At 37.4% G+C, this 25,920-nt stretch overlaps 1 protein-coding gene across 3 annotated transcripts in view; it reads right to left on the reverse strand.

Annotated features, from left to right (window-relative positions):
• Nucleotides 1–25,920, reverse strand: part of LOC128653352 (sushi, von Willebrand factor type A, EGF and pentraxin domain-containing protein 1) — a 260,201-nt gene that overhangs the window by 125,974 nt on the left and 108,307 nt on the right. For all 3 annotated transcript variants that reach the window (XM_053706580.1, XM_053706581.1, XM_053706579.1), the window contains 2 exons: nucleotides 21,267–21,446; nucleotides 214–393 (listed from right to left, as the gene is read on the reverse strand). In XM_053706580.1, coding sequence (XP_053562555.1) covers nucleotides 214–393; nucleotides 21,267–21,446 — 360 coding nt within the window. The remainder of the gene's footprint in view (nucleotides 1–213; nucleotides 394–21,266; nucleotides 21,447–25,920) is intronic.

The following is a 25,920-nucleotide window of genomic DNA, read 5'->3' on the forward strand; positions in this document are numbered from 1 at the left end:
GTTATTAATTTGATGCATCACTATGTTTATTCCCTGGATAAAGCTAACTGCTTATTCCTTCATATTTCTCATATAATTACTTTACTAACTTTTGCTAGGGGTATTTTATCCCACTTTGTATATGTTCTCTAAGATTTCTCATAAAGCCAAATTATCAGGCTTGATATCAGTGTACATTGCACTTTGCACACACAAAAAAATAACTTTTCATACCTTTACATTTAGGTGGCCCAGAACTCCACATCCCAGTTTCCTCACATACCAAAGTGCTTCGACCCACTAGATTTAGATTATCTTTACATTTATATGTCACTTCATCCCTGTAATGATACCGGGCTTTTAATGGGCTATATATTCCTTCAGAAATACTTCTTGGAGGTTCGCATGTCACAACTGAAATTAAATATTTTGAAATATGAAAAAATAAATAGTTAAATTCTTGGTTTACTGGTTCACTGGCAATGATAAACTGATAAAAACAGTATTGTGGTACAAGAAATTGTTGTGTTTAATAAATCCCCTAAATTGTGGTAGTTATACAAATATATAAAATGACTTTATCAAACTGCAATAATCAAGTACTTCTAAGACAATTTTAAGAAACTACATTTTTTTTATAAAGTAACAATGCAAACTTATTAGGGCTAGTTTACAAGTAGAGCACAAAAATGTTAGCTCTATTGAGCACTAACACCGCTCAGGTTAAATAAATTGCACTCATATTACACGCTAACTCACTCTCCCCATACACTTTTATAATGCATTCCACAATAGCCTGTTTTGGTTTCCGCTCTAACGCTAACCCGAAGGTGCAGTAACAAATAGTTTAAATAGCATACTTCTTCACTAACTTTTAAATGTGTGTGTGTATGTACAGTGCATTAAAGGTGAAAAAAGTTTTGAAATGATTTATCTTTGTCTCATTTTTTTACATCACAGAAACCTGACATTTCAATCCACTGTATGTATACATATAAGAGAACCGCCACACTTGATCTAGGTCATACCGTAGATACTTCGCTCTAAGTAAAGCTATAGAAGATTGAGAATCCTTCTAATAAAAGGGGAAAAGTGCCTTATTGAGTAGTGACAAGTACACTGAACATCACAAATGAGATACCATTGAGCGCTCATATTGGTATATTCATACGAAGGTTAAAGGAACATAAAACCCAACATTTTTCTTTCATGATTTAGATAGATCCTACAATTTTAAACAACTTTCCAATTTACTTCTATTATCTAATTTGCTCAATTCGCTTGGTATCATTTGTTGAAGGAGCAGCAATGCACTACTGGGAATTAGCTGAAAGCCAATGGCAAGAGGCATATACATGCAGCCACCAATCAGCAGCTTCTTAGCCTACCTGGGTATACTTTTCAACAAAGCATAGAAAGATAACAAAACAAATAAGATAATAGAAATAAATTGGAAATGTATTTAAAACTGCTTTCTGTGAATCATTTAAGAAAAAATGTGGGTTTAATGTCCCTTTAAGTATCTGTACTGAGACCGGTAAGATACAGAGGACAGGCTGGGAGATGATTGGTCATCTCTAGGTCATGTAATTTCAAAAAAAGTAAAAGGTCCGTTGACGTTACCTACGAAGGAGCTGGGATTCGCAATCAAGCAAGGAGAAGAAAAGGTACTGTGTAATACACATTCACGCTACAAGAAAAGTAGCAGGCACCTGTTAACAGCCAATACGGGTAATTGACTGTTTAAAAACTCTGTTATTAGCAAGAGCTATATTATTGTACACACTCTGAGATTTTTTAACATTAATAAATCACTTACAGCCTGAAAATAACTGACTTTCATCAAACTCTTAAAAAATAACGGTCAGTGTTTGAACACCACTGCTAAAGAGAATATTATAAACATGACCAACCGCTTTTTTGCAAATCTGAGGTCAGTTTATATTTAGTGGAATTCACATGGAATTTAACATTCTCATAAAAACTATGAATTACTTTATATATCACAAGGAACAGATTATGAGTTTTATGACAAATTACAGCAATTAAGAATTGTCACCCTTTTAATAAATCCTTTTTACTCAGAGAGATACTCCTATTTTTTTTTTTTTTTTTTTTTTTATGCACTTTTTAGGATTGTTTATGGATCCATATTAACTGATCTTAAAGTGAAGGTAAACTTTGGTGAATGAAAGCCCGTTTTTTAAAAATACTATTAAAAATAGGGGCACTTTCATTCATCAAAGTGTACAAAGCAGCCGTTTTGTTAAAAAAAACAACCTTTTTTTCTTTTCACATCCAGAGCAGCTTCCCCCACCCAGAGATCCTCTCTTCACACGTCAGCAATGAATAATTTGGCTTCCTCCAATCACAGCATGGCTTCAGGCAATGACTACCCTGGGGGGGGAAGCTGTGATTGGAAGAAGCAGGTTTAGTCATTGCTGACGTGTGAATAGAGGATCTCTACGTGGGGGAAGCTGCTCTGGCTGTGAAAAGAAAAAAAATTAATTTTTTTAACAAAACGGCTGCTTTGTAAACTTTGATGAATGAAAGGGCCCCTGTTTTTAATGTATTTTAAGTATTTTTACACAGAGCTCTGTTGTGGATTGTAGACATATTGATTGTTATTATATTGCTAATATTAAATTGTTTATTTTTGTATCTATTTGATTATTTTTTTTGTGACACACTTAAGAGTCTATTTAATTTGATTTAGTTACCCATATAGAATATTATGATGTTTCCAATATTTGAACATTGATGTACATTGATACATAAGCTGAGGACAAATGTTAATTGTTACATCATTTGTTACTTTGAGGAACTTTAAATAATTGTATTCACTATCCCTTTAGACTTTTTATCGTGTGTATCCAACATTTGAAAACTGATACAATTGTGTTAGTCTATCGCTCATAATTTAGAAAAAAATATTTACTTTGAAAGTTTTTGGCTGATTTAATGTTCACTATCAGTAAAACTCAGTTTCACTTTTTACATATTAGTAAACACTGGTTTGATTTATTTATTTATTCATACAATTTGTCGATTTAAACACTAGTCTATATTATTTGTTAATATTTATATAGACTCACCCAATTGAGCACAAACACTTATAATAATTTTTTGGCAAGATATTTAATCACTAAATTAAAAAGTAGATTAAACCATTAAACCTATACGCTTAAAGGGACATTCCAGTCAAAATGTAAATGAACTTAGATGTATTACATATTTGAATAGAAACATATTTGCAATATACATGTACTGGCAAAAATGCTTCTAGTAAAAATTATCACTGTTTTAGTGTTAGCATTTTTTCTCTGCACGTGCATGTGAAGCATAGATAGATATTGTCACTGCTCTCACATATTAAATACTGCAGCTGCTCAGATCATCAGTGGGGCTTGTATCATGTCAGCAATTAACACATTGAGTCATTACCAGATGGTACAAGCACCTTAGGCTCTCCGAATAAGTGTTGTGTTTAAAATGCTGGTGCACGGTGCATACTTAAATACACTTTTGAAACAGCTATAGCTTTTATAACATGCATGTATATTACAAAATTGCTTCTGTTCAATACCAAAATGCACCCATGTGGTTTCAAATTTTGGCTGGAATATCCCTTTAAGTTTTCTACAAACCAGCATTACCTTTTTGCGCCACCTTTACTTTGTGTTTTAAATTTAAATATAAATATATATATACATACAAACATACAGATATACAGAGAGAGAGATAGATAGATAGATAGATAGAGACAGACGATAGATTTATAGATATTAAAAATAAAAATAACTTTTTCCTGAGTCAAAAATAATGCTATTGAAACTATTTTGGCCATTGCACACGGATTATGCAGGTCTCCCGTATTACAAGTCGCTGCAGTACGGCTATACCACTAGCGTTTTAGCCTTTACGCAACTCTCCATTCTGCACTCAAAAAAGGGCTTTTGAGTGCGGGATTTTCATAGCGCTGTATTACAGGTTGTGCGGCCCAGCTATTACACTAGAGTTATAGCTTATACCACCGCCATCCATTCTGCTATCTGAGACCAGTAGTTATTGATTTTGCAAAACAAAAATGTTTCACAAAACTCATAACAAAAATGTTACAAAGTACACTAACACCCATAAATGACACTATTAACCCCTAAACCACCCCCCAGAATCGTAAATACTATAATAAACAATATTAACCCCTAAACCGCCTCCACCCACATTGCTACTACTATAATAAATATATTAACCCCAAAACTGCTGCCCCCCACATCACTACTACTATAATACATCTTTTAACCCCTAAACCGACGGCCTCCCACATCGCTACTACTAAAATAAATCTATTAACCCATAAACCGCCAGCGCACCACATCGATAATACTAAACTAAAACTATTAACCCCTAAATAGCCGGCCCCCCACATCGCAAAACAATAAATTAAACTATTAACCCCTAAACCTAAAACCCACCCTAACTTTAAATTAAAAGTACAATATAACTACCTTAAAATAAATAAAAACTTAACTGTGAAATTTTTTTAAAATAAAAAAAACCTAAATTACAATATTAAAAAAACCTAACACTAAGAAAAAAACCTAACATTACAAAAAAACACTAAATTACAAAAATAAAAAAACACTATTACAAAAAATAATAAACGAAATTATCCAAAATGATTAAAATTAAACCTAATCTATAAAACCTATAAAAACAAAAAGCCACCCAAAATAAAAACACCCCCTAATCTCTCAATAAACTACCAATAGCCCTTAAAAGGGCCTAAATTAAACAGCTCTTTTACATAATAAAATTACAAAGTCCCCCCTAAAAGTAACCCCCCCACCCAACCAACCCCCAAAATAAAAAAAACATGTTTAAAAAAAAAAACTAAGCTACCCATTGCCCCTGAAGTGCCATCCGTATGGGCATTGCCCTTAAAATGGCAATCAGCTCTTTTGTGCTCATTAAAATAAAAAAAGCCCCTAATCTAAAAAAAAAAAAAGACACCCCCAAAAAAAAGACCTAACACTAACCCCAGAAAATGTACTCACAGTTCCTGAATCCGGACATCTATCTTCACCTAGGTTGCGAGAAGTCTTCATCCAGGTGGTGACATCTTCCTCCATCATAGGGGCATCTTCTATATTCATCCCCGTGGCGTGGAGCTGACCAGGATTGGCAATTTAAGCATTTCCCGATCGCAGGTGTTAGTTTTTTCTAACACTTTCTCTCCATTGATGTCTATAGGGGAAAACGTGCACGATCACGTCAAGTCAGGCCTTGGCTTTTTTGCGGTAAGGTGCTTATCGCACAACAAAAGATGTTTTTTTTTCATTAACTTGTAATGGCAGCGATATGGAGAATGCGATACCGCTAATTTGTTTGCGCTATTTACGCACCCGGTTTCACGCATAATTTGCTGTATAAAAGTTGTTTGATTGGGTGTATTTGTAGGTGTATATATTTTGTGTATGCATGTGTATGTTTGCACATATAATACACACATACAAATATATTCACCTGTATATACAACGTTAAGCCCTTCCAAGTCAAACACCTTGTCATATGCCATATGCCTTTAAAACACCTTTTGTGTATTTATTTCAATAATATACATATATTACTGTTAATCTGTATAAATATATATATTTCTCACTCACTAGCACTCACCCCTAGCACCCACTCACCAGCACTCACCCATAACACTCATTTACCAGCACCCCCAATAGCACTCCAAGCACTCACCCTAGCTCACACTCACCAGCCCTCACCCTAGAACTCATGCACCTACAGTTCCAACACCCACGCACAACACTAGTTCACAGTACCCTCTCTCCCACACAGTATCCACCCACACCCCACCTATCACCTCTACAGTGCCCTCTCAACTCTACATCACTCGCATCCCACGCACTAATTTATAATCCATCATGCACACCATCAAATACTCATCTGACATCCTCCTCAGTCTGAAGAACACCGCCACACCACTAAATACCACCACCCAAACAATACTACGAAAAGAACAACTTCTAAACACTAACTTGCAACTACCCACTCAAAACAGAACTGCACCACCCCCAGCACAACACTTCTCAAGTGCCCTACTAAACACCAGATCAGCAGTCAAGCACAAGCATGAAATCCACAACTTCATCACTCAATACAACACAGACTGTCTCTTCATCACCGAGAGCTGGCTAACACCTGACTGTAAAACCATCCTAGCAGAACTAGTACCTGAGAACAACTCCATCCTGACAGAGCACAGAGTCGGACAAAGAGGAGGGCGGCCTAGTAGTGATCTACAAATCACATCTCATTCTCACTAAACCAACCCTACAAAGCACACTGCCATTCATGGAAACACTCACACTGCAACTCCAAATAACATCCCAAGACATCATCCACATACTACTATGCTACAGACCACCACGACCAAAGACACACTTCTTCACTCCCTTCACTGAATTCATTTCCACACACACTTTGAAAACCAAAAACCTTCTGTTACTCAGGGACTTCAAACTTTGGACCAACTCCTCCCAGGACCCCATCGCCACCACCTGCTTCAACGAACTAGAAGCACTAGGTCTTCAGCAACTGATAAGTGCTCCCACCCATATTTCTGGCAACACCCTCAACCTCATATTCAAACAGAACATAGACATCAACATTCTGGACAACATGCCTCTACCATGGATTGACCACCACACTATCAAATTTAAAATAATTACAGACATCTTTTGCCAAAAACCAGCACACTCAACAACAACACACTGGACAAGATCACAGAAGAAACTACACTCACAAATCTTCAAAACCACACTGTCCAAGAAAATAGCCTCACTGACGCAACTCCCCACAACTGAAGACACACTCAACTCTCTTAACACAGCCCTACTACAGACAGCAGATACAATCGCTCCAATACGCAGAGCACCCACCCGCAAAAACAATTCTGGCTGGTTCAATGACTCCCTTACTTCACTGAAACAAGAACGCAGAAGAGCGGAAGCAGCTTGGAGAAGAAACCCAACCACAGACAACCACACAAACTACAAATTACTCACTACTAAATACCACAAAGCCATCTTTAAAGCAAAAAAAGAACACTTTTCCAACCATATATCAAAAGCCATATACCGCCCCCACGAGCTCTTCAAACTAGTCGCAGAGACTATGAACCCCATCTGTCTTGAGCCACCAGCAAACGAAACACAAGAATTCTGCAATGAGCTAGCTGACTTTTTCATTGACAAAATCACAAACATTTGAGAAGAAATCAAACAGACATAGCAATCAACTCCGCCCGGTTACAGCAAGAAGACAAAAACCACACAAATTCTCCACAACCACCGCGATTCACCCTGGTACCAATCACCATCGAAACCACCAAAACCATAATCAGAAGCCTCCGAGACAGCACATCACCAAACAACATTATTCCCACAAAACTTCTGAAAGAATGCACTGACATCCTGGCACCCACCATAACATACCTCAAAGAAGGAATCGTGCCGATCTCCCTCAAACAAGGCATAATCAAACCCCTCCTAAAGAAGCCCAACCTTGACCCCAAAAACTCAAACAACCGCAGACCTATCAAAACCCTCTCCAAGATTATCGAGAAAGCAGTAGTGCAACAGCTACAGTCCCATCTGGACACACATGAACTCCTGGATCCATTACAATCTGGTTTCCACCCTGGCCACGGGACCCTAACGGCACTCCTCAAGATCTGGGATGATGCCCTAGAAGCAGCAGATGAAGAAGAATCATGCCTCCTGGTGCTACTAGACCTCAGTGCAGCCTTTGACACAGTAAACCAAAAAAAACCCTGCTCATTCATCTTGCAGAATTAGCCAAAGTCACAGACTCAGACCTACCCTGGTTTGCATCCTTCCTAGAGAACCAATCCTAGATAGTGAAACTAGGCGTCTACACCTCAGAAGCATGCAAAATCACATGCGTAGTGCCTCAAGGATCACCACTGTCACCCGTGCTCTTCAATATCTACCTCTGCCCACTCCTCAAAATCATCAGCAACCAGGACCTGCTCTATCACTCCTACGCCAATGAAACTCAACTTTACCTGCGCATCACCAACAAGAAAGACCAATACCACGCCCTGGAAAAGTGCCTCTCATTGATTGACGAGTGGATGACTGAGAGCTCCCTCAAACTCAATGGATCCGAAACAGAACTGCTCTTTCTCCACGCAAACCGAAATAAACACTCCAACACAATATCCAACCCACCTACCATCCTCGGACAAACCATCACCCCCAGCACCAAAGTCAAAAGCCTTGGAGTCATCTTTGACTCAGACATGACAATGGACACTCAAATAGGATCAGTAGTCAGCGATTCTCACCACCTTCTTCACCTGCTACGTCAACTAATCCCCTTCATCCCTGAAGGAGACACTGCAGCTGTAGTTGGAACAACCATCAACTCCCGACTTGACTAGGCAAACTCCCTCTACTTAGGACTCCATAAATACCAAATCTCACGGCTGCAAGTTGTCCAGAACACAGCCGCCAGACTGTTAACTGGGAAAAAACCCTGGCAATCAATCACCCCGTCCCTGAGGACCCTCTATTGGCTACCCGTGAAGGATCATGTTACATTCAAGACCCTCTGCCTCACACACAAATGTATACAAAGTAAAGCCCCAAAGTACCTCTGCTACAAAATAAAACACTAGACCCCAGATTGCCCCCTCCGGTCAGCTAACCAGAACCTCCTCCACATACCCAAGACCCACTACAAGTCTAAAGGCGAACAAAGATTCGCAGTCCAAAGACCCTGGCTATGGAATGCACTACCCGCGGACATCCGCAAAGAAGAAAACCATCTGGCCTTCAGGAAGAAACTCAAGACCCACCTTTTCTAAAGGCTCAGGCCGCTACTGGCTGAAAAGTGCCTTGTGGTGATTTAGTTCATAGTGTAGCGCTATACAAGTTACTCATTCATTCATATACACACATATGAGTATAATACTTTTTTTTATATACTTATTTTCTAGCCCTTACACATTACTTCAGGTCTCAAGTCTCTCTAACTTTTTTGGCTTTTCTTGTAAGTAATATGAGTGTGGTTTAGCACTGCCGCACTATCCATTGAAGGTATAGGGCACTCTAAAGAGATGTCGACCGCGCTAAACATGCTTTGGTAATTCTGTGTCATCATTCATTTGTAATACCAGATGGTGCACTATTCTGAGAGTGGGCCAGAAATATTGATAGCGCCCCACTTGTAAACTGGGCCTTAATCAGTATGCACAAAGACAAGACATGGAGTTTTTAACTAATATTTTCACGTTAGGCTCACATGATGCTTAAAGAACTTTATTTAGACATACATTGAATAAATATGACCTTGCATCAATAAGTGTAAAAGATTTAGGCAGAGGCTTCTTGGGACAAAGATAGAGTTTTGTGTCCAATATATTATAAATTAAGAAAAGTTCACACTGCTTAAATTAGTCAATATAGATATTAAAGGAAAGGACATCAGTCCAACTGGAAGAAACACAGGAATGGGAAAAATATCAAAAAGCAACAGTTACAAGATAGGGTGGAGAGCTCAAACATACCCTAGAAATCCAAAGTAGATAGCAGGAACAACAAATGTCTTCATACTATGTAACCAAGATGGAAAACAAACATATAGTTCTTGATAGAAGCCCAGTTAACTAACAACTTATAGCTTGGCAGAATGGTTGCATCAAAACTGGTAGATTAATAGAAGAGCTGCTGTTTAGAAGCCTGGCTATCAAGCAGTCACTCAAGACTTGAAGACTGGCAGATAAGCCAATTTTCTGAAACTGATAAAAGAGTTGATATTTACATTCTGAAGCTTGGCAGATAAGCTACTAATTTGAAGGTGACAGAACAGCTGATACTCATGATTTGAACCTTGGCAGATAAGCTGTCACCTCAACATTTGAGAAAAGCTAGCAATGTGAAGCTTGTTAGAAAAGCAAGCACTCACAACTTAAAGCTTGGTCAATAAGTTAATGCTTTAAAGCTTGACTAAAAAAGTTGACATTTTGAAGTTTGACAAAAAAGCAGAGTAACCCTGAATGCCAGGTAAGAGAGCAAACCTCAAGAGATCCCACAAGAACAGCAGAAGTCATGGAGAACACAGGATGGCTAAGATGTAGGGAAGATCCTGGAAGGTTTCAGAACAGCCAGGCAAAGAACAAGAACATTCCAGTTTATGCATTTAGCACCATTCCCTATATAATATAAGCTTTATAAACCAACAAACATTAAGTTTGGAATCATATAATAATAGGGAAACAGCCTGTGTGGTGCCTTTGTTCGTGTGGTGTAACAAAAGAACAAGAACATGCTTTTTCTTCTTTGTATCTTTTGTTGTGAAGAACAAATGGTGCACAAATAATGCATAAAAGTTGCACTAATGATGTGGTGCTTATTGCAGGTGTTTGTAAAGGCGGGGTAATTGTTTGAAATGTCTTTTGGAAACAAGAAACCCCTATGAAGCAGTGTTATGTGGTGCTCTTGTAAATCTGCAGAGATGATAAGGAGTAAAAAACTGCTTAACAATGTCAAGAAGAACATATAATGAGTAGAATGTATGCTTTCCATATCATGACATTGCTTCATTATGTTAACTAATCTATCTTTGCTTATACAGGAGACATATAAAATGAATCATAATAAAACTTCAAAAATTAGTATAAGCACTTTATAACAGGTCAGTGCCTACGTGAAGGGAATGGGGACTGTTATGCTACCACAGAATGTATGTTGCTCTTCCTGTTGAAAGTAATGCCAAGGGCCATGTATTGTGACATGCCAGTATGGGAGTTAGGTATTTTATCTCTCTCTTTTTTCTTTGCTTGCACTTTAGGTCATAGAAACATATATTTTGAGATAAGAACCATAACCTTATCAAGTCTGCCCAAATTTCCTCTAAAGTGTAAGTTTAATTAGTCCATAGGATAGCCTTATCCTTATCAGCACTACATATTTCTGTGGTGCTATAGAGTTTAATGATAATAATTCCAGGCATTCTTAAAGTCACCACAGTGTTTGTATTTCCACAGCTAATGGAAGTTTTAATCAACCACCATTTTTTGTGAAGAAGTGCTTCTGCACTTGTGAGCTAGATTGTCTGTGGCAAGAGATTGGAGTTAGTGGTACTGTTTAAAATAATTGCAAGAGGATTGAAATCTAGCCTATAATATTTTTTAGCTATCATGCTATTTACATTAGTCTTTGGATTAGACACACAACTTTCTTCATTTTACAAAGATGTTATAAGTTAAATTATCATTGGTTATGTAAGGGCAGTTCTCTGGGAAATGTTTTTTCTATCAGCCAGTGAGCAAACAGCTTTCATTGTGAGAGGTAGAAGCTCATTTGAACCATTGCTGGATGTCAGTATGTCACAACATAAACTGGTAAAAAAAAATAATCTAAACTTTATACTCTCAAACCCATTCAAAATGTTGGCAAATGTATTGTTAGATGATAATATTTGTTTAGTAGGTCTCCTAAAAGGGGTTGACTTTTGTACTTGTTACTGCTCTTTATTAAACTGGTAGCATTTCCTGATATATTTATGTTGAATAAAAGCCTGAAAATATACTCAATCTTTTTCACCTAACTCTTCTAAAGATGTGCCCTGGCTGTAGCTTTGGAGTATTTATCATATTTACAAACGTATTACCAAGCCCAAAGACACCAATGTGAGACTGTGTTGTAGTATGGAAGGATAGAGCACAGCTTCTATGGGGGGGTTTTCAGCCACCTTCTCAGTGTTTTCCTATTCAGGCCTATTGTCTTCCCTATTTCACCATGGCATGATAAAGATGTCACACATTTGGGAATGCATCCACCCTCTTCTTCAGTTGCTCAAAATTACATTTTATGGCTGCCTCCAATAAGGTCGTTCTGTTTTGTAATTAATTGCTTTTCCCATCTGCTTACTTCCTGGAGACTTATGAAGCTAGGTTAGCCCCTTTTCTTCACATATCCAGGCATGGTTTTAAGGTTTTCAAGTCCCTGCAACCTTCACAAAGTGATCTTCAGGATGTATGCACAATTGCACGTGCAAGGTGCAATCTTAAATTTCCACAGCCAATGCTGCTTTGAAGGCCCTGAATATGCGCGGGCAGGTTTTGTCTATGCGAACCTTGTCCGCACAGAGATTAATAAATTAGAGTTTATGTCTAATTTGCATAATCCAAGCTATTAGAAATAGACATGAGAGGAGCTATAGACATTTTTTAGTAGCATCACTGGGTATGAAATTTGTGATGGTGGTATTGCACATCAATTAACTGAATTAGCTGTTCTTCTCAAGAGGCAATGGAGACAGTGGTTCTGCTGATAGTGCTTGTGGAAACTTTATGGGACTTCTGTTCACCCAGGGGATATAAGGCTGATTCCTTGTTTATGTGCTGCTACTAATTGTAATTCATACATACATTTGTTTTATAGACCTTTAGCATATTTTTGCATACCATTTTTCTCTTCTCTTATATACTTAGGTTTGTATACCACTTTGACACAGGTACATTCTATGGCGTCATTTATTCTGTGGTTTAGTTCCGAACCACTGGCCATAATCTGCCTGTATCTCATTGCTTGTCTTTCCTGATTTTGCCTCATCACTGATAGATTTCTTCTTCAGATATATTAATAGCCTCTAGCTTATGACCTATATACAACCATTAATTTATATACTCATTGTGTAAAATCTGTTCTCTCTTCTGTGATCGATCTACTCTTCTTACTGTTACTCTTTAACATGTGTCTTTTCGCTAACAGCTGAAAAGTGTTATTTTATTATTATCATTTATTTGTATAGCGCCGCCAAATTCCGTAGCGCTTGGTACAATGATAGGGGTATTGATATAATTCTTGCATAAAACCCTTAAACCTATATCAGTTCTGCTACGCATCCCTACTCACCTTCCAAGGCTATTACTATTAACTAGTGACTGATTCATAGTAGGTGGTATAATTCTTACACAAAGATATCAATGCTTAGAATAAAGTTACTATTAACCTCTATGCCATATTTAACACATAACTATGGGCAAACTTTTAATATGGGTCAGTAATAGATTAAATAGTAGTTAAAAAATCTAAATAGTATCTGAAACAGTTTTATCATTAATCATAAATACAAAAAGTATGAATAATTACAATACTTTAATTTGTGTTGTATTGAATAACAATTTGTTGATTGCAGTTTTTACAGCATATATAGATTAGCTTCTGACTAAGGGCTAAATTAATAGTGGAAAATAAATTACCGCTTCTGCTTGAGTGTTAATTGTGCTAGTAAGTAAGTAAGTAAGAAATTTGCGTTCGTCAGTCTGCACTCATATTAGGAGTTAAAAGTAAACTGTTTTCGTTCTAGCAGTAATCCGACTAGCACAAAAATCTGAAGTAAGAATATCATGTGTACGTTCCCGATAGAAGTCAATGGAGAAAAAAAAATGGGAAAAAACCTAACACCCCACTCTTGCATAAACAGGATTTCATATTCTCAATTGTGCTAAACCAACAAGAAAATATGAATATTTCATATTCCAGTGTTCTTTACATAAGAGAATATGTTCTATGTATTCATAAATACATATTCCTACAAATATCTGATGGTATTTTAATACAATATATATATATATATATATATAATTATATATAGATATATACAGATATATATAGGAATATCTATTTAAAAGTACATAGAATATATACTGCTCTGTGCAGAACATAGGAATGTGAAATATTTACAGTAAATACATAGTTAAAACCTTTATTAAATATGAATATTGCATAAATATGCTTTTACATGTTTTAATCTACTTAACGGCAAAGTTTTCAATGTATATATATATATATATATATATATATATATATATATATATATATATACACATACATACATATCCATCGTTAGACATGTATATGTATGTATCTCAATATTATAGCCCTTTGCTTTTTTTTATTGTTTTTCAATAATTTTTCATAGATAGTGTTTTTATGAGTGTAAGTATAATTTCTAATTTATGTTTTATGTGTTTTGCGCAACTTTTTTGTTTTGCGAAACAGTTAACCAGAGCTCTGAGGTTGCGGTAAGCATTCAAGCATAAATCACGTTTGCGCTCACGTGATCTTGTTTACTTCTAACTACTAATACGATAAATTTGGGCATGACGGGGCGAGTTGGATCGTGAGCGCAAAAGAGGGGCGAGAGAAAGCAAAAGATGGGGGGGAGAGAGCAAAAGAGGGGGTGAGAGAGCAAAAGAGGGGAGAGAGAGAGCAAAAGAGGGGGGAGAGAGAGCAAAAGAGAGGGGAGAGAGAGAGCAAAAACATAATTTATGTAAGAACTTACCTGATAAATTCATTTCTTTCATATTAGCAAGAGTCCATGAGCTAGTGACGTATGGGATATACATTCCTACCAGGAGGGGCAAAGTTTCCCAAACCTCAAAATGCCTATAAATACACCCCTCACCACACCCACAAATCAGTTTAACGCATAGCCAAGAAGTGGGGTGATAAGAAAAAAGTGCAAAAGCATAAAAAATAAGGAATTGGAATAATTGTGCTTTATACAAAAAAATCATAACCACCACAAAAAAGGGTGGGCCTCATGGACTCTTGCTAATATGAAAGAAATTAATTTATCAGGTAAGTTCTTACATAAATTATGTTTTCTTTCATGTAATTAGCAAGAGTCCATGAGCTAGTAACGTATGGGATAATGAATACCCAAGATGTGGATCTTCCACGCAAGAGTCACTAGAGAGGGAGGGATAAAATAAAGACAGCCAATTCCGCTGAAAATAATCCACACCCAAAACAAAGTTTAAATCTTATAATGAAAAAAACTGAAATTATAAGCAGAAGAATCAAACTGAAACAGCTGCCTGAAGTACTTTTCTACCAAAAACTGCTTCAGAAGAAGAAAACACATCAAAATGGTAGAATTTAGTAAAAGTATGCAAAGAAGACCAAGTTGCTGCTTTGCAAATCTGATCAACCGAAGCTTCATTCCTAAACGCCCAGGAAGTAGAAACTGACCTAGTAGAATGAGCTTTAATCCTTTGAGGCGGAGTTTTACCCGACTCGACATAAGCATGATGAAACAAAGACTTTAACCAAGATGCCAAAGAAATGGCAGAGGCCTTCTGACCTTTCCTAGAACCGGAAAAGATAACAGACTAGAAGTCTTTCGGAAATCTTTAGTAGCTTCAACATAATATTTCAAAGCTCTAACTACATCCAAAGAATGCAACGATCTTTCCTTAGAATTCTTAGGATTAGGACACAATGAAGGAACCACAATTTCTCTACTAATGTTGTTAGAATTCACAACCTTAGGTAAAAATTTAAAAGAAGTTTGCAACACCGCCTTATCCTGATGAAAAATCAGAAAAGGAATTTCACAAGAAAGAGCAGATAATTCAAAAACTGTTCTAGCTGAAGAGATGTCCAAAAAGAACAATACTTTCTATGAAAGTAATGAATGTCCAGAGCAAGCATATGCTCAAAATAGAAGAACCTGAAAAACCTTCAGAACCCAATTAAGACTCCCAGGAGGAGAAATTGGCTTAATGACAGGTTTGATATGTATCAAAACCTGAAAAAAGTGATAAATATCAGGAAGTAACACTGCCTTATCCTGATAAAAAATCAGAAAAGGATATTCACAAAAAAAGAGCAGATAACTCAAAAACTCTTCTAGTAGAAGAAATAACCAAAAGGAACAATACTTTTCCAAGAAAGTAATTTAATGTTCATAAAATGCATAGTTTCAAACGGAGGAGCCTGAAAAGCCCTCAGTACCAAATTGAGACTCCAAAGAGGAGAGATTGAATTAATGACAGGCGTGATATGGACCAAAGCCTGCACAACACAATAAATATCAGGATGATTAGCAATCTTTTCTGTAATAAAAAGAACAGAAAGAGTAGAGATTTGTCCTTAACAAAGAACTGAAGACAAAATCTTATCCAAACCAACCTGAAAAAATAATAAAATTCTATGAATTTTAAAAGAATGCCAAGAAAAGTAGGTCTTCCAGACTCAATATAAATCTTTCTAGAGACAGTTTTATGAGCCTGAAACATAGTATTAATCAATGAGTCAGAAAAACCTCGATGATTAAAAACCAAGCGTTCAATCTCCATCCCTTCAAATTTAATGATTTGAGATCCTGATGGAAAAAAATGGCCTTGAGAAAGAAAAGGTCTGGTTTAAACGGAGGTGTCCAACGTTGGCAACTGGCCATCCGAATGAGATTCGTAAAACCTGAGAGGCCATGCTGGAACTACCAGCATAACAAACAAATACTCCATAAGAATTTTGGAAGAAGAACTAGAGGCGGAAAGAAATAGGCAAAAAGATAATTCCAAAGAAATGTCAATGCATACACTACTTCCGCCTGAAGATTCCCGGACCTTAATAGGCCCCTGGGAAGTTCTTTATTCAGATGAGATGAAAAACATATCTGGGTAAGAGAGACCATTCTCCCGGAGGAAAAGCTGGATTTAACAGAGATAATCCGCTTCCCAAATATCTATACCTGGGAAAAAAAACACAGAATTTAGATAGGAGCTGGATTTAGCCCAAGCTGATATCCGAGACATTTCTGTCACAACCTAAGGACTAATAGTCCTACTCTGATGATTGACATACACCATAGTAGTGATATTGTTTGAAAAACATTAAACGTCTCTTCTTCAAAAAGAAACTAACTGAAAAATTCTGAGAAAACACGGAGTTCTAAAATATCAAATGGTAATCTCGCCTCCTGAGATTTCCAAACCCCTTGTGCTGACTGAGATCCTCAGACAGCCTCCCAACCAAAAAGACTCGCATCTGTAGAGATCATGGTCCAGGTTGAAAGAAACGAAGAGACCTGTAGAACTAAATTATTGTGATCTTAACCATCAAATCAAGAGATAAATATTAGGATTCGAAGATTTAAAATGTGAAATCCTAAAATCCCTGCACCATAATTCAGCATAAAAGACTGGAAAAAGTTCTATTGAAAATGAGCAAAGGGAATTAAATCCAATGCTGTGGCCATAAGACCTAAAACTTCTATGCATATATAGCAACTGAAGGGAATAATAGAGACTAAAGGTACCGACAAACGGAACACAATAAAAATGTCCCTTGTCTGATAGAGACAAAGACAGTGACACAAACTATCTGGAAACCTAAAAAAGGTGACCCTTGTGTGAGGAATCAAGAGCTTTTGAAAAAAAGAACCTCTAACTATGTCCTGAAGAGCAAGTGAATCATATGAGATTCCGCATCCTCAGAAAATAATCTGAATGAAAACAGAAAAATGAAAATATGCATTTATTGTATCTAATGAAAACAAATAATGCTATCACTGACCAAAAAAAGGCAGAATAGTTTGAATAAAACTCCAAAACCCATTTCCTAAAAATGGAACTGGAAGAAATACCCCAGAAGATTCCAGGTCTGAGCAGCGCTTGAACCCCATGGAAGCCCAGCCATGCTTCAACAGAACCCAAAATATATAGGACCCAAACACACTTAAAGAGAGTGTTAGCCTTACTGGAATAAAATCAAAGAAATTTGGACTGAATAGAACCAAATAAATTTCAAAGAAATCTTAACCTGCCCCTTGCCAGCCAAGCTGGAATATGGCACGTACATCGCAATATTAGGGAGCTGATTTTGAACTGAAAAATTTCCAATTATAAACATGTTACTTGGGAAGGAATTCGTTCCTTAATAAGAACAACCAAACTAGTATAAGCTTAAAGTTTTAGTCTTAGAACTCAATCTTGAAGCCCAGAGTAACAGTTAAGAATTGAATCCAATTATAAAACAAATAATTGATTATCTTAGAACAAAAGAAATATGGATTTTTTTTTTTTTTTAAATCACAAAATTCTTCTAGCTAAAATAGCTAAAGACATAGATTAACCCTCATTTGCGAAAATATTCAATAAAATGAAGACACAAATGAAATTATTAGCATGATAGACCAGTTAAAGGAACAGTCAATACAGTGGACTTGCATAATCAATAAATGCAAAACAAGACAAATGCAACAGCACCTAGTCTAGTAAATGTTGTCCCTTAAGAAAGCTAAAATAAATGATAATCTGATACTTGATCTTAAAGTAAACAGAACAAAAATGAAGCAATTGCAACATCCAATTAAATCACAGGACCAAGAAAAGTACCTGAAACTAAATAATTTTCCATAAATAAGATACAACCATCTAAAGGAAAATAAATACTATTTTGCTATAGAAACAATAGCATAATTAGTAGGAGTAGAGATAGCCCCAATAAATTGGAGAACCCTCCAAATTGAATTTAACTGCTGGCAAAGAATATAGTTTAAAACCTTTGAAGAAGGAATAAAAGAAAAATTCTCAGCCTATTCCATTCCCTAGTATGAGGAATTGGAAAGAAAACTTCTGAAAACACAGAAAAATAAGCAGAAATAGTGTCAGCTAGTCTTAAAGAACTAGTTACCTTAATATCCAAAATTATCAACACCTTTTCAACAAAGAACAAATGTACTTTAATAAAAAAATAATAAAAAAGTAGATTTGTTAGTGTCAATATCTGATGAAGAAAATTCTGAAAGAGAAAAAACATCATCAGAGAAGGATAAAACAGTATGTTGTTGGTCATTTGAAACTTCAATAATTAAAAAAGAAGTGAGAGACCTAAAAAATTTATTAGAAGGCATGAAGTCAGAGAAAGCCTTTAAAATAGAATCAGAAAAATATTTCTTATAAATCTTCTAAATATTTCTTGTACATAAGATGTAAGAATGGCAATAAAGCATAAATACTAATGGATTCTGCATGTAAAAGTATATCATAATAACTTATTACAAACCATAGCTAAAGATAAACATTTATAACTTTTAAAATAAATTAACTTAGCTTTGGTAGAACTGAACTCAGTTAAGCGTTTTTCCAGAAGTAGCTTTTGATCCAGGGTCAATCTGAGACATCTTGCAATATGTAATAGAAAAAAACAACATATAAAGCAAAATTGATCAAATTCCTTAAATGACAGTTTCAGGAATGGGAAAAAAATGCCAGTGAACAAGCTTCTAGCAACCAGAAGCAATAAACAATGAGACTTAAATAATGTGGAGACAATAATGACGCCCATATTTTTTAGCGCCAAAAAAGACGCCCACATTATTTGACGCCTAAATGCTTTTAGCGCAAAAAATGACGCCACATCCGGTAACGCCGACACCTTTGGCGCAAAAACGTAAAAAATGACGCAACTTCCGGTGACAAGTACGACGCCGGAAATAACTTAGAAATTTTTTTGCGCCAAAAAAGTCTGCGCCAAGAATGACGCAATAAAATGAAGCATTTTCAGCCCCCGCGAGCCTAACAGCCCACAGGGAAAAAAGTCAAATTTTAAGGTAAGAAAAAAATTGATTATTCAAATGCATTATCCCAAATAATGAAACTGACTGTCTGAAATAAGGAACATTGAACATCCTGAATCAAGGCAAATAAATGTTTAAACACAAATATTTAGAACTTTATATAAAAGCGCCCAACCATAGCTTAGAGTGTCACAAAAATAAGACTTACTTACCCCAGGACACTCATCTACATGTAGTAGAAAGCCAAACCAGTACTGAAACGAGAATCAGTAGAGGTAATGGTATATAAGAGTATATCGTCAATCTGAAAAGGGAGGTAAGAGATGAATCTCTACGACCGATAACAGAGAACCTATGAAATAGACCCCGTAGAAGGAGATCATTGAATTCAAATAGGCAATACTCTCTTCACATCCCTCTGACATTCACTGCACGCTGAGAGGAAAACCGGGCTCCAACCTGCTGCGGAACGCATATCAACGTAGAATCTAGCACAAACTTACTTCACCACCTCCACGGGAGGCAAAGTTTGTAAAACTGATTTGTGGGTGTGGTGAGGGGTGTATTTATAGGCATTTTGAGGTTTGGGAAACTTTGCCCCTCCTGGTAGGAATGTATATCCCATACGTCACTAGCTCATGGACTCTTGCTAATTACATGAAAGAAAGAGAAGGGAGAGAGAGTAAAAGAGGGGGGAGATAGCAAAAGAAGGGGGAGAGAGAACAAAAGAGGGGAGAGAGAGAGAGCAAAAGTGGAGAGAGAGAGAGAGAGAGAGAGAGAGAGAGAGAGAGCAAAAGAGGAGAGAGAGCAAAAGAGAGGGGAGAGAGAGAGCAAAAGAGGAGAGAGAGAGCAAAAGAGGAGAGAGAAAGCAAAAGAGAGGAGAGAGAGAAAGCAAAAGAGAGGAGAGAGAAAGCAAAAGAGAGGAGAGAGAAAGCAAAATAGGGGTGAGAGAGAGCAAAAGAGGGGAGAGAGAGAGCAAAAGAGTGGGGGAGAGAGCAAAAGAGACGGGAAGAGAGCAAAAGAGAGGGGAGAGAGAGCAAAAGAGAGGGGAGAGAGAGCAAAAGAGAGGGGGAGAGAGCAAAAGAGAGGGGGAGAGAGCAAAAGAGAGGGGGAGAGAGCAAAAGAGAGGGGAGAAAGAGCAAGAGAGAGAAGAGAGAGAGCAAAAGAGGGGGGAGGGAGATAAAGAGAGGAGAGTGAGAGCAAAAGAGAGGGGGAGAGAGCAAAAGAGAGTGGAGATAGAGCAAAAGAGGGGGAAGAGAGAGCGAAAGAGGGGGAGAGAGAGCAAAAGAGAGGGTAGAGAGATAGAGAGCAAAAGAAAGGGGGGGGAGAGAAAACTGTACTGCAAAAAATGAAAAAATGTAGGACTAGTCGATTATAATTCTTAATCATACTCATTATATATCTGCATGGAATCCTCCTTGTGTGTGTTCTGTTTCAAAAAAATTATCGAAAGGCCAAACTTTCAGACTTAGGGGCTGATTTATTAAGCTGCGAATGCAGCTGTTTCCTAACAAGCCTTCATGCTCGTGGAAACAAAAGTTAAGAAGCAGCGGTCATAAGACCACTGCTCCTTAACTCATTCCCACCTCTGAGGTGGTGGACTGCAATCATCCCGATCCGATACGATCGGCATGATTGACACCCCCTGCTAGCGGCCGCAAATGTGCAGGGGGCGGCATTGCACAAGCGATTCACTAGAAATGCTTGTGCAATGTTAAATGCAGACAGCGTATGCTGTCGGAATTTAGCGATGTCAGACGGACATGATCCGCTACAGCGAATCATGTCCGTCCGACAGTTGTTAAATCTACCCCTTAGTATCTACACATTTTGCACATTAAAAACATAAAAAAACCAAGCATTTTACCTACCACGGCATGTAGGTGGTGAGGAACTCCACTTCCCATTTTCAGTGCAGAACAAAGTGCTTGCGCCATCAAGTTTTAAATTATCCTTGCATTTATATGTCACTTTCTCACTGAAATAATACTGGTTTTTTAATGGACTATATTTTCCATTAACAAGATCGTCTGGAGGTTTGCAGATCACAGCTGAAATGAAATATTTGCAAATATGAAAGAAAAAAAAACTAACTAATATCATTTTAAAAATGTATTTACTTATTCTCAGGCTAATCTTTGCTTTAAATACATCATTATATCTAGTATTTATTTACTATTTGATGTTGTTTTAAATTGACAGTATAGTCGAAATCAAATACATAGAACATTTATTTTTACAAAATCTAATTTATTTCTATTATCTAATTTGTTTTGGTCTCTTGGTATTTGTGATAAAAAGTATACCAAGGTAGGCTCAGTTACACTACTGGGTGCTAGCTGCTAATTGGTGGCTGGACATATGTGCCCTTTTTCATTGGCTCACCCAATATGTTCAGCTAGTTCCAAGTAGTGCACTGCTCCTTCAACAATGCATATAAAGAGAATGAAATATACTTATTAAAGGGACAGTTTACTCAAAAAAATTCTCCCCTTTAATTTGTTCCCAATGATCCACTTTACCTGCTGGAGTGTATTAAATTGTTTACAAGTAGCTCCTTTACCCTTATATTGGCATTTGAAATTGTTAATTTAGCATGTGGTATCCCCACCTATTCTGAAAGTTTGTGGCCGTGCGTACCAGCTATAGATAAGCTTTGTAAACACAGCCAGCAGAAGAAATTACACTCCCAGTGTGATAAAGTAGAGATAAGGTAATAAAATGTTAATTTTCCATTGTTCTCTCAAAGTATTGGTGATTGTTTTAAGGACAGATATAAGATAAAGAAGCAGGTATATGTGCACAATGTGATACAGTAATGAGATCTGATTATAACTACAAGTTCAACCTATTTTATTAGGCTGTGGCTTCAAAACACAAAATCAGAGCTTTAATATACAGAAATAAACCTTAAAAAGCTAATTTTCACATTTTTACTCTGGAGTTGGTAAAAAAAAAGCAATTGTAAACACATTAAGGGAAAAACTATTTTACAGTATACTGTCCCTTTAATAGAAGTAAATTGGAAATGTGTTCAAAATTGTATGCTCTATTTTAATTATAAAATATTTTTTGTTAGGTTTCATGCCCCTTTAATATTTCAGAAAGAATGGCATTGGGGCTGTATTACACACAAAATAAAAACATCTGGGGCCCGATCCGATATGCAGCGTCGCCCGCAAAAGCCGGCGACGCCGAAATTTGCGCTGGTTTGGTATCCTATATACGGCGTAACCTAGAAGTTATGCTCGTATATTTGTGCCTTCGCCCGTAGTTTTTTGGGCCATAGGCAGGTATACCAAACCAGCGCAGTTTGGTATCCAATATACAGCGTAAGGACTTACGTGGCGAAAATGGAGAAATCTTACTCCATTTTCACCTCGCCACAAAATGCAGCCGTAGTAAGCCTTACGCTGTCTATTGGAGCCCCGTAACTCCCTAAACTAGCTGCAAAATAAACCTAACACCTAACACATGCGCAATTTCTATCTACCTGTCAACCGCAATCCCCCGCCGCAATCCCTAATAAAGTATTTAACCCCTAAACCGCAGCACACGGACCCCGCCGCCACCTACATTAAAAGTATAACCCTCTAATGTGATCCCCCTACACCGTCGCAAGCTACATTACATACCCCCTAATGTGAGTCCCTTACACCACCGCCATCTACCTTACCTACCCCCTAATGTGAGCACCTACCACGCCGCCATCTACCTTACCTTCCCCCTAAACTGAGCACCTACCCCGCCGCCATCTACCTTACCTACCCCCTAAACTGAGCCCCTACCCCGCCGCCATCTACCTTACCTACCCCCTAAACTGAGCCCCTACCCCGCCGCCATCTACCTTACCTACCCCCTAAAGTGAGCCCCTACCCCGCCGCCATCTACCTTACCTACCCCCTAAAGTGAGCTCCTACCACGCCGCCATCTACCTTACCTACCCCCTAAAGTAAGCCCCTACCCCGCCGCCATCTACCTTACCTACCCCCTAAAGTGAGCCCCTTACACCCCGCCATCTATTTTAAAAATATTAACCCCTAATTTAATCCCCCTACACCGTCGCCAGCTATATTAACTATATTAACCCTAATTATATTAGGGTTAATATAGTTAATATAGTTATTATATTATATATATTAACTATATTAACCCTAATTATATTAGGGTTAATATAGTTAATATCGTTATTATAATATATATATATTAAGTATAATAACCCTATCTAACGCTAACACCCCTAACTAAATTCTTATTAAAATAGATCTAATTAATATTAATATTATTAATTAAAATATTCCTATTTAAATCTAAATACTTACCTATAAAATAAACCCTAAGATAGCTACAATGTAATTAATAATTACATTGTAGCTATTTTAGGGTTTATATTTATTTTACAGGTAACTTGGTATTTATTTTAACTAGGTACCATAGCTATTAAATAGTTAATAACTATTTAATAGCTACCTAGTTAAAATAATTACCAATTTACCTGTAAAATAAATCCTAACCTAAGTTACAAATACACCTACACTATCAATAAATTAAATAAACTACAAATATCTAAACTAAAATACAATAAAATAATCTAAACTAAATTACAAAAAAAAAAACACTAAATTAAAAAAAATTAAAAAAATATTACAAGATTTTTAAGCTAATTACACCTATTCTAAGCCCCCTAATAAAATAATAAAGCCCCCAAAATAAAAAATTTTCCCTGCCCTACTCTAAATTAAAAAAGTTCAAAGCTCTTTTACCTTACCAGCCCTTAAAAGGGCCTTTTGCAGGGCATGCCCCAAATAAAACAGCTCTTTTGCCTCTAAACAAAAAACACAATACCACACCCCAACATTACAACCCACCACCCACATACCCCTATTCTAAACCCACCCAAACCCCCCTTAAAAAAACCTAACACTACCCCCTGAAGATCTTACTACCTTGTCTTCACCCAGCCGGGCAGAACTCTTCATCCGATCCGGGCGATGTCCAATCAAGCGGCAGTGAAGTCTTCTTCCATCCGGGCGATGTCTTCAATCAAGCGACAGTGAAGTCTTCTTCCATCCGGTGATGTCTTCAATCAAGCGGCAGTGAAGTCTTCTTCCATCCGGTGATGTCTTCTTCCATCTGGCGATGTCTTCAAGCAAAGCGGCATCTTAAATCTTCTTTCTTCGCTCCTCCGCCGCGGAGCATCCATCTGGCACGAAGACTAAACGAGGAATGAGGTACCTTTAAATGACGTCATCCAAGATGGCGTCCGTCCAATTCCGATTGGCTGATAGGATTCTATCAGCCAATCGGAATTAAGGTAGAAAAATCTGATTGGCTGATTGAATCAGCCAATCAGATTCAAGTTCAATCCGATTGGCTGAATTCAATCAGCCAATCAGATTTTTCTACCTTAATTCCGATTGGCTGAAAGAAGATTGAAGATGCCGCTTTGCTTGAAGACATCACCAGATGGAAGAAGACATCACCAGATGGAAGAAGACATCGCCGGATGGAAGAAGACTTCACTGCCGCTTGATTGAAGACATCGCCAGATGGAAGAAGACTTCACTGCCGCTTGATTGAAGACATCGCCCGGATGGAAGAAGACTTCACTGCCGCTTGATTGGACATCGCCCGGATCGGATGAAGAGTTCTGCCCGGCTGGGTGAAGACAAGGTAGGGAGATCTTCAGGGGGGTAGTGTTCGGTTTTTTTAAGGGGGGTTTGGGTGGGTTTAGAATAGGGGTATGTGGGTGGTGGGTTGTAATATTGGGGGTGGTATTGTGTTTTTTCTTTACAGGCAAAAACATAATTTATGCTTACCTGATAAATTTATTTCTCTTGTGGTGTATCCAGTCCACGGATCATCCATTACTTGTGGGATATTCTCATTCCCAACAGGAAGTTGCAAGAGGACACCCACAGCAGAGCTGTCTATATAGCTCCTCCCCTAACTGCCATATCCAGTCATTCGACCGAAAACAAGCAGAGAAAGGAGAAACCATAGGGTGCAGTGGTGACTGTAGTTTAAAATTAAAAAATACCTGCCTTAAAATGACAGGGCGGGCCGTGGACTGGATACACCACAAGAGAAATAAATTTATCAGGTAAGCATAAATTATGTTTTCTCTTGTAAGGTGTATCCAGTCCACGGATCATCCATTACTTGTGGGATACCAATACCAAAGCTAAAGTACATGGATGAAGGGAGGGCCAAGGCAGGTACTTAAACGGAAGGTACCACTGCCTGTAAAACCTTTCTCCCAAAAATAGCCTCCGAAGAAGAAAAAGTATCAAATTTGTAGAATTTTGAAAAAGTATGAAGCGAAGACCAAGTCGCCGCCTTGCAAATCTGTTCAACAGAAGCCTCATTTTTAAAGGCCCATGTGGAAGCCACAGCTCTAGTTGAATGAGCTGTAATCCTTTCTGGAGGCTGCTGGACAGCAGTCTCATAGGCTAAGAGGATTATGCTTCTTAGCCAAAAAGAAAGAGAGGTTGCCGAAGCCTTTTGACCTCTCCTCTGTCCAGA

This window comes from Bombina bombina, chromosome 3 (assembly GCF_027579735.1).
Source record: "Bombina bombina isolate aBomBom1 chromosome 3, aBomBom1.pri, whole genome shotgun sequence".
NCBI lineage: Eukaryota > Metazoa > Chordata > Amphibia > Anura > Bombinatoridae > Bombina > Bombina bombina.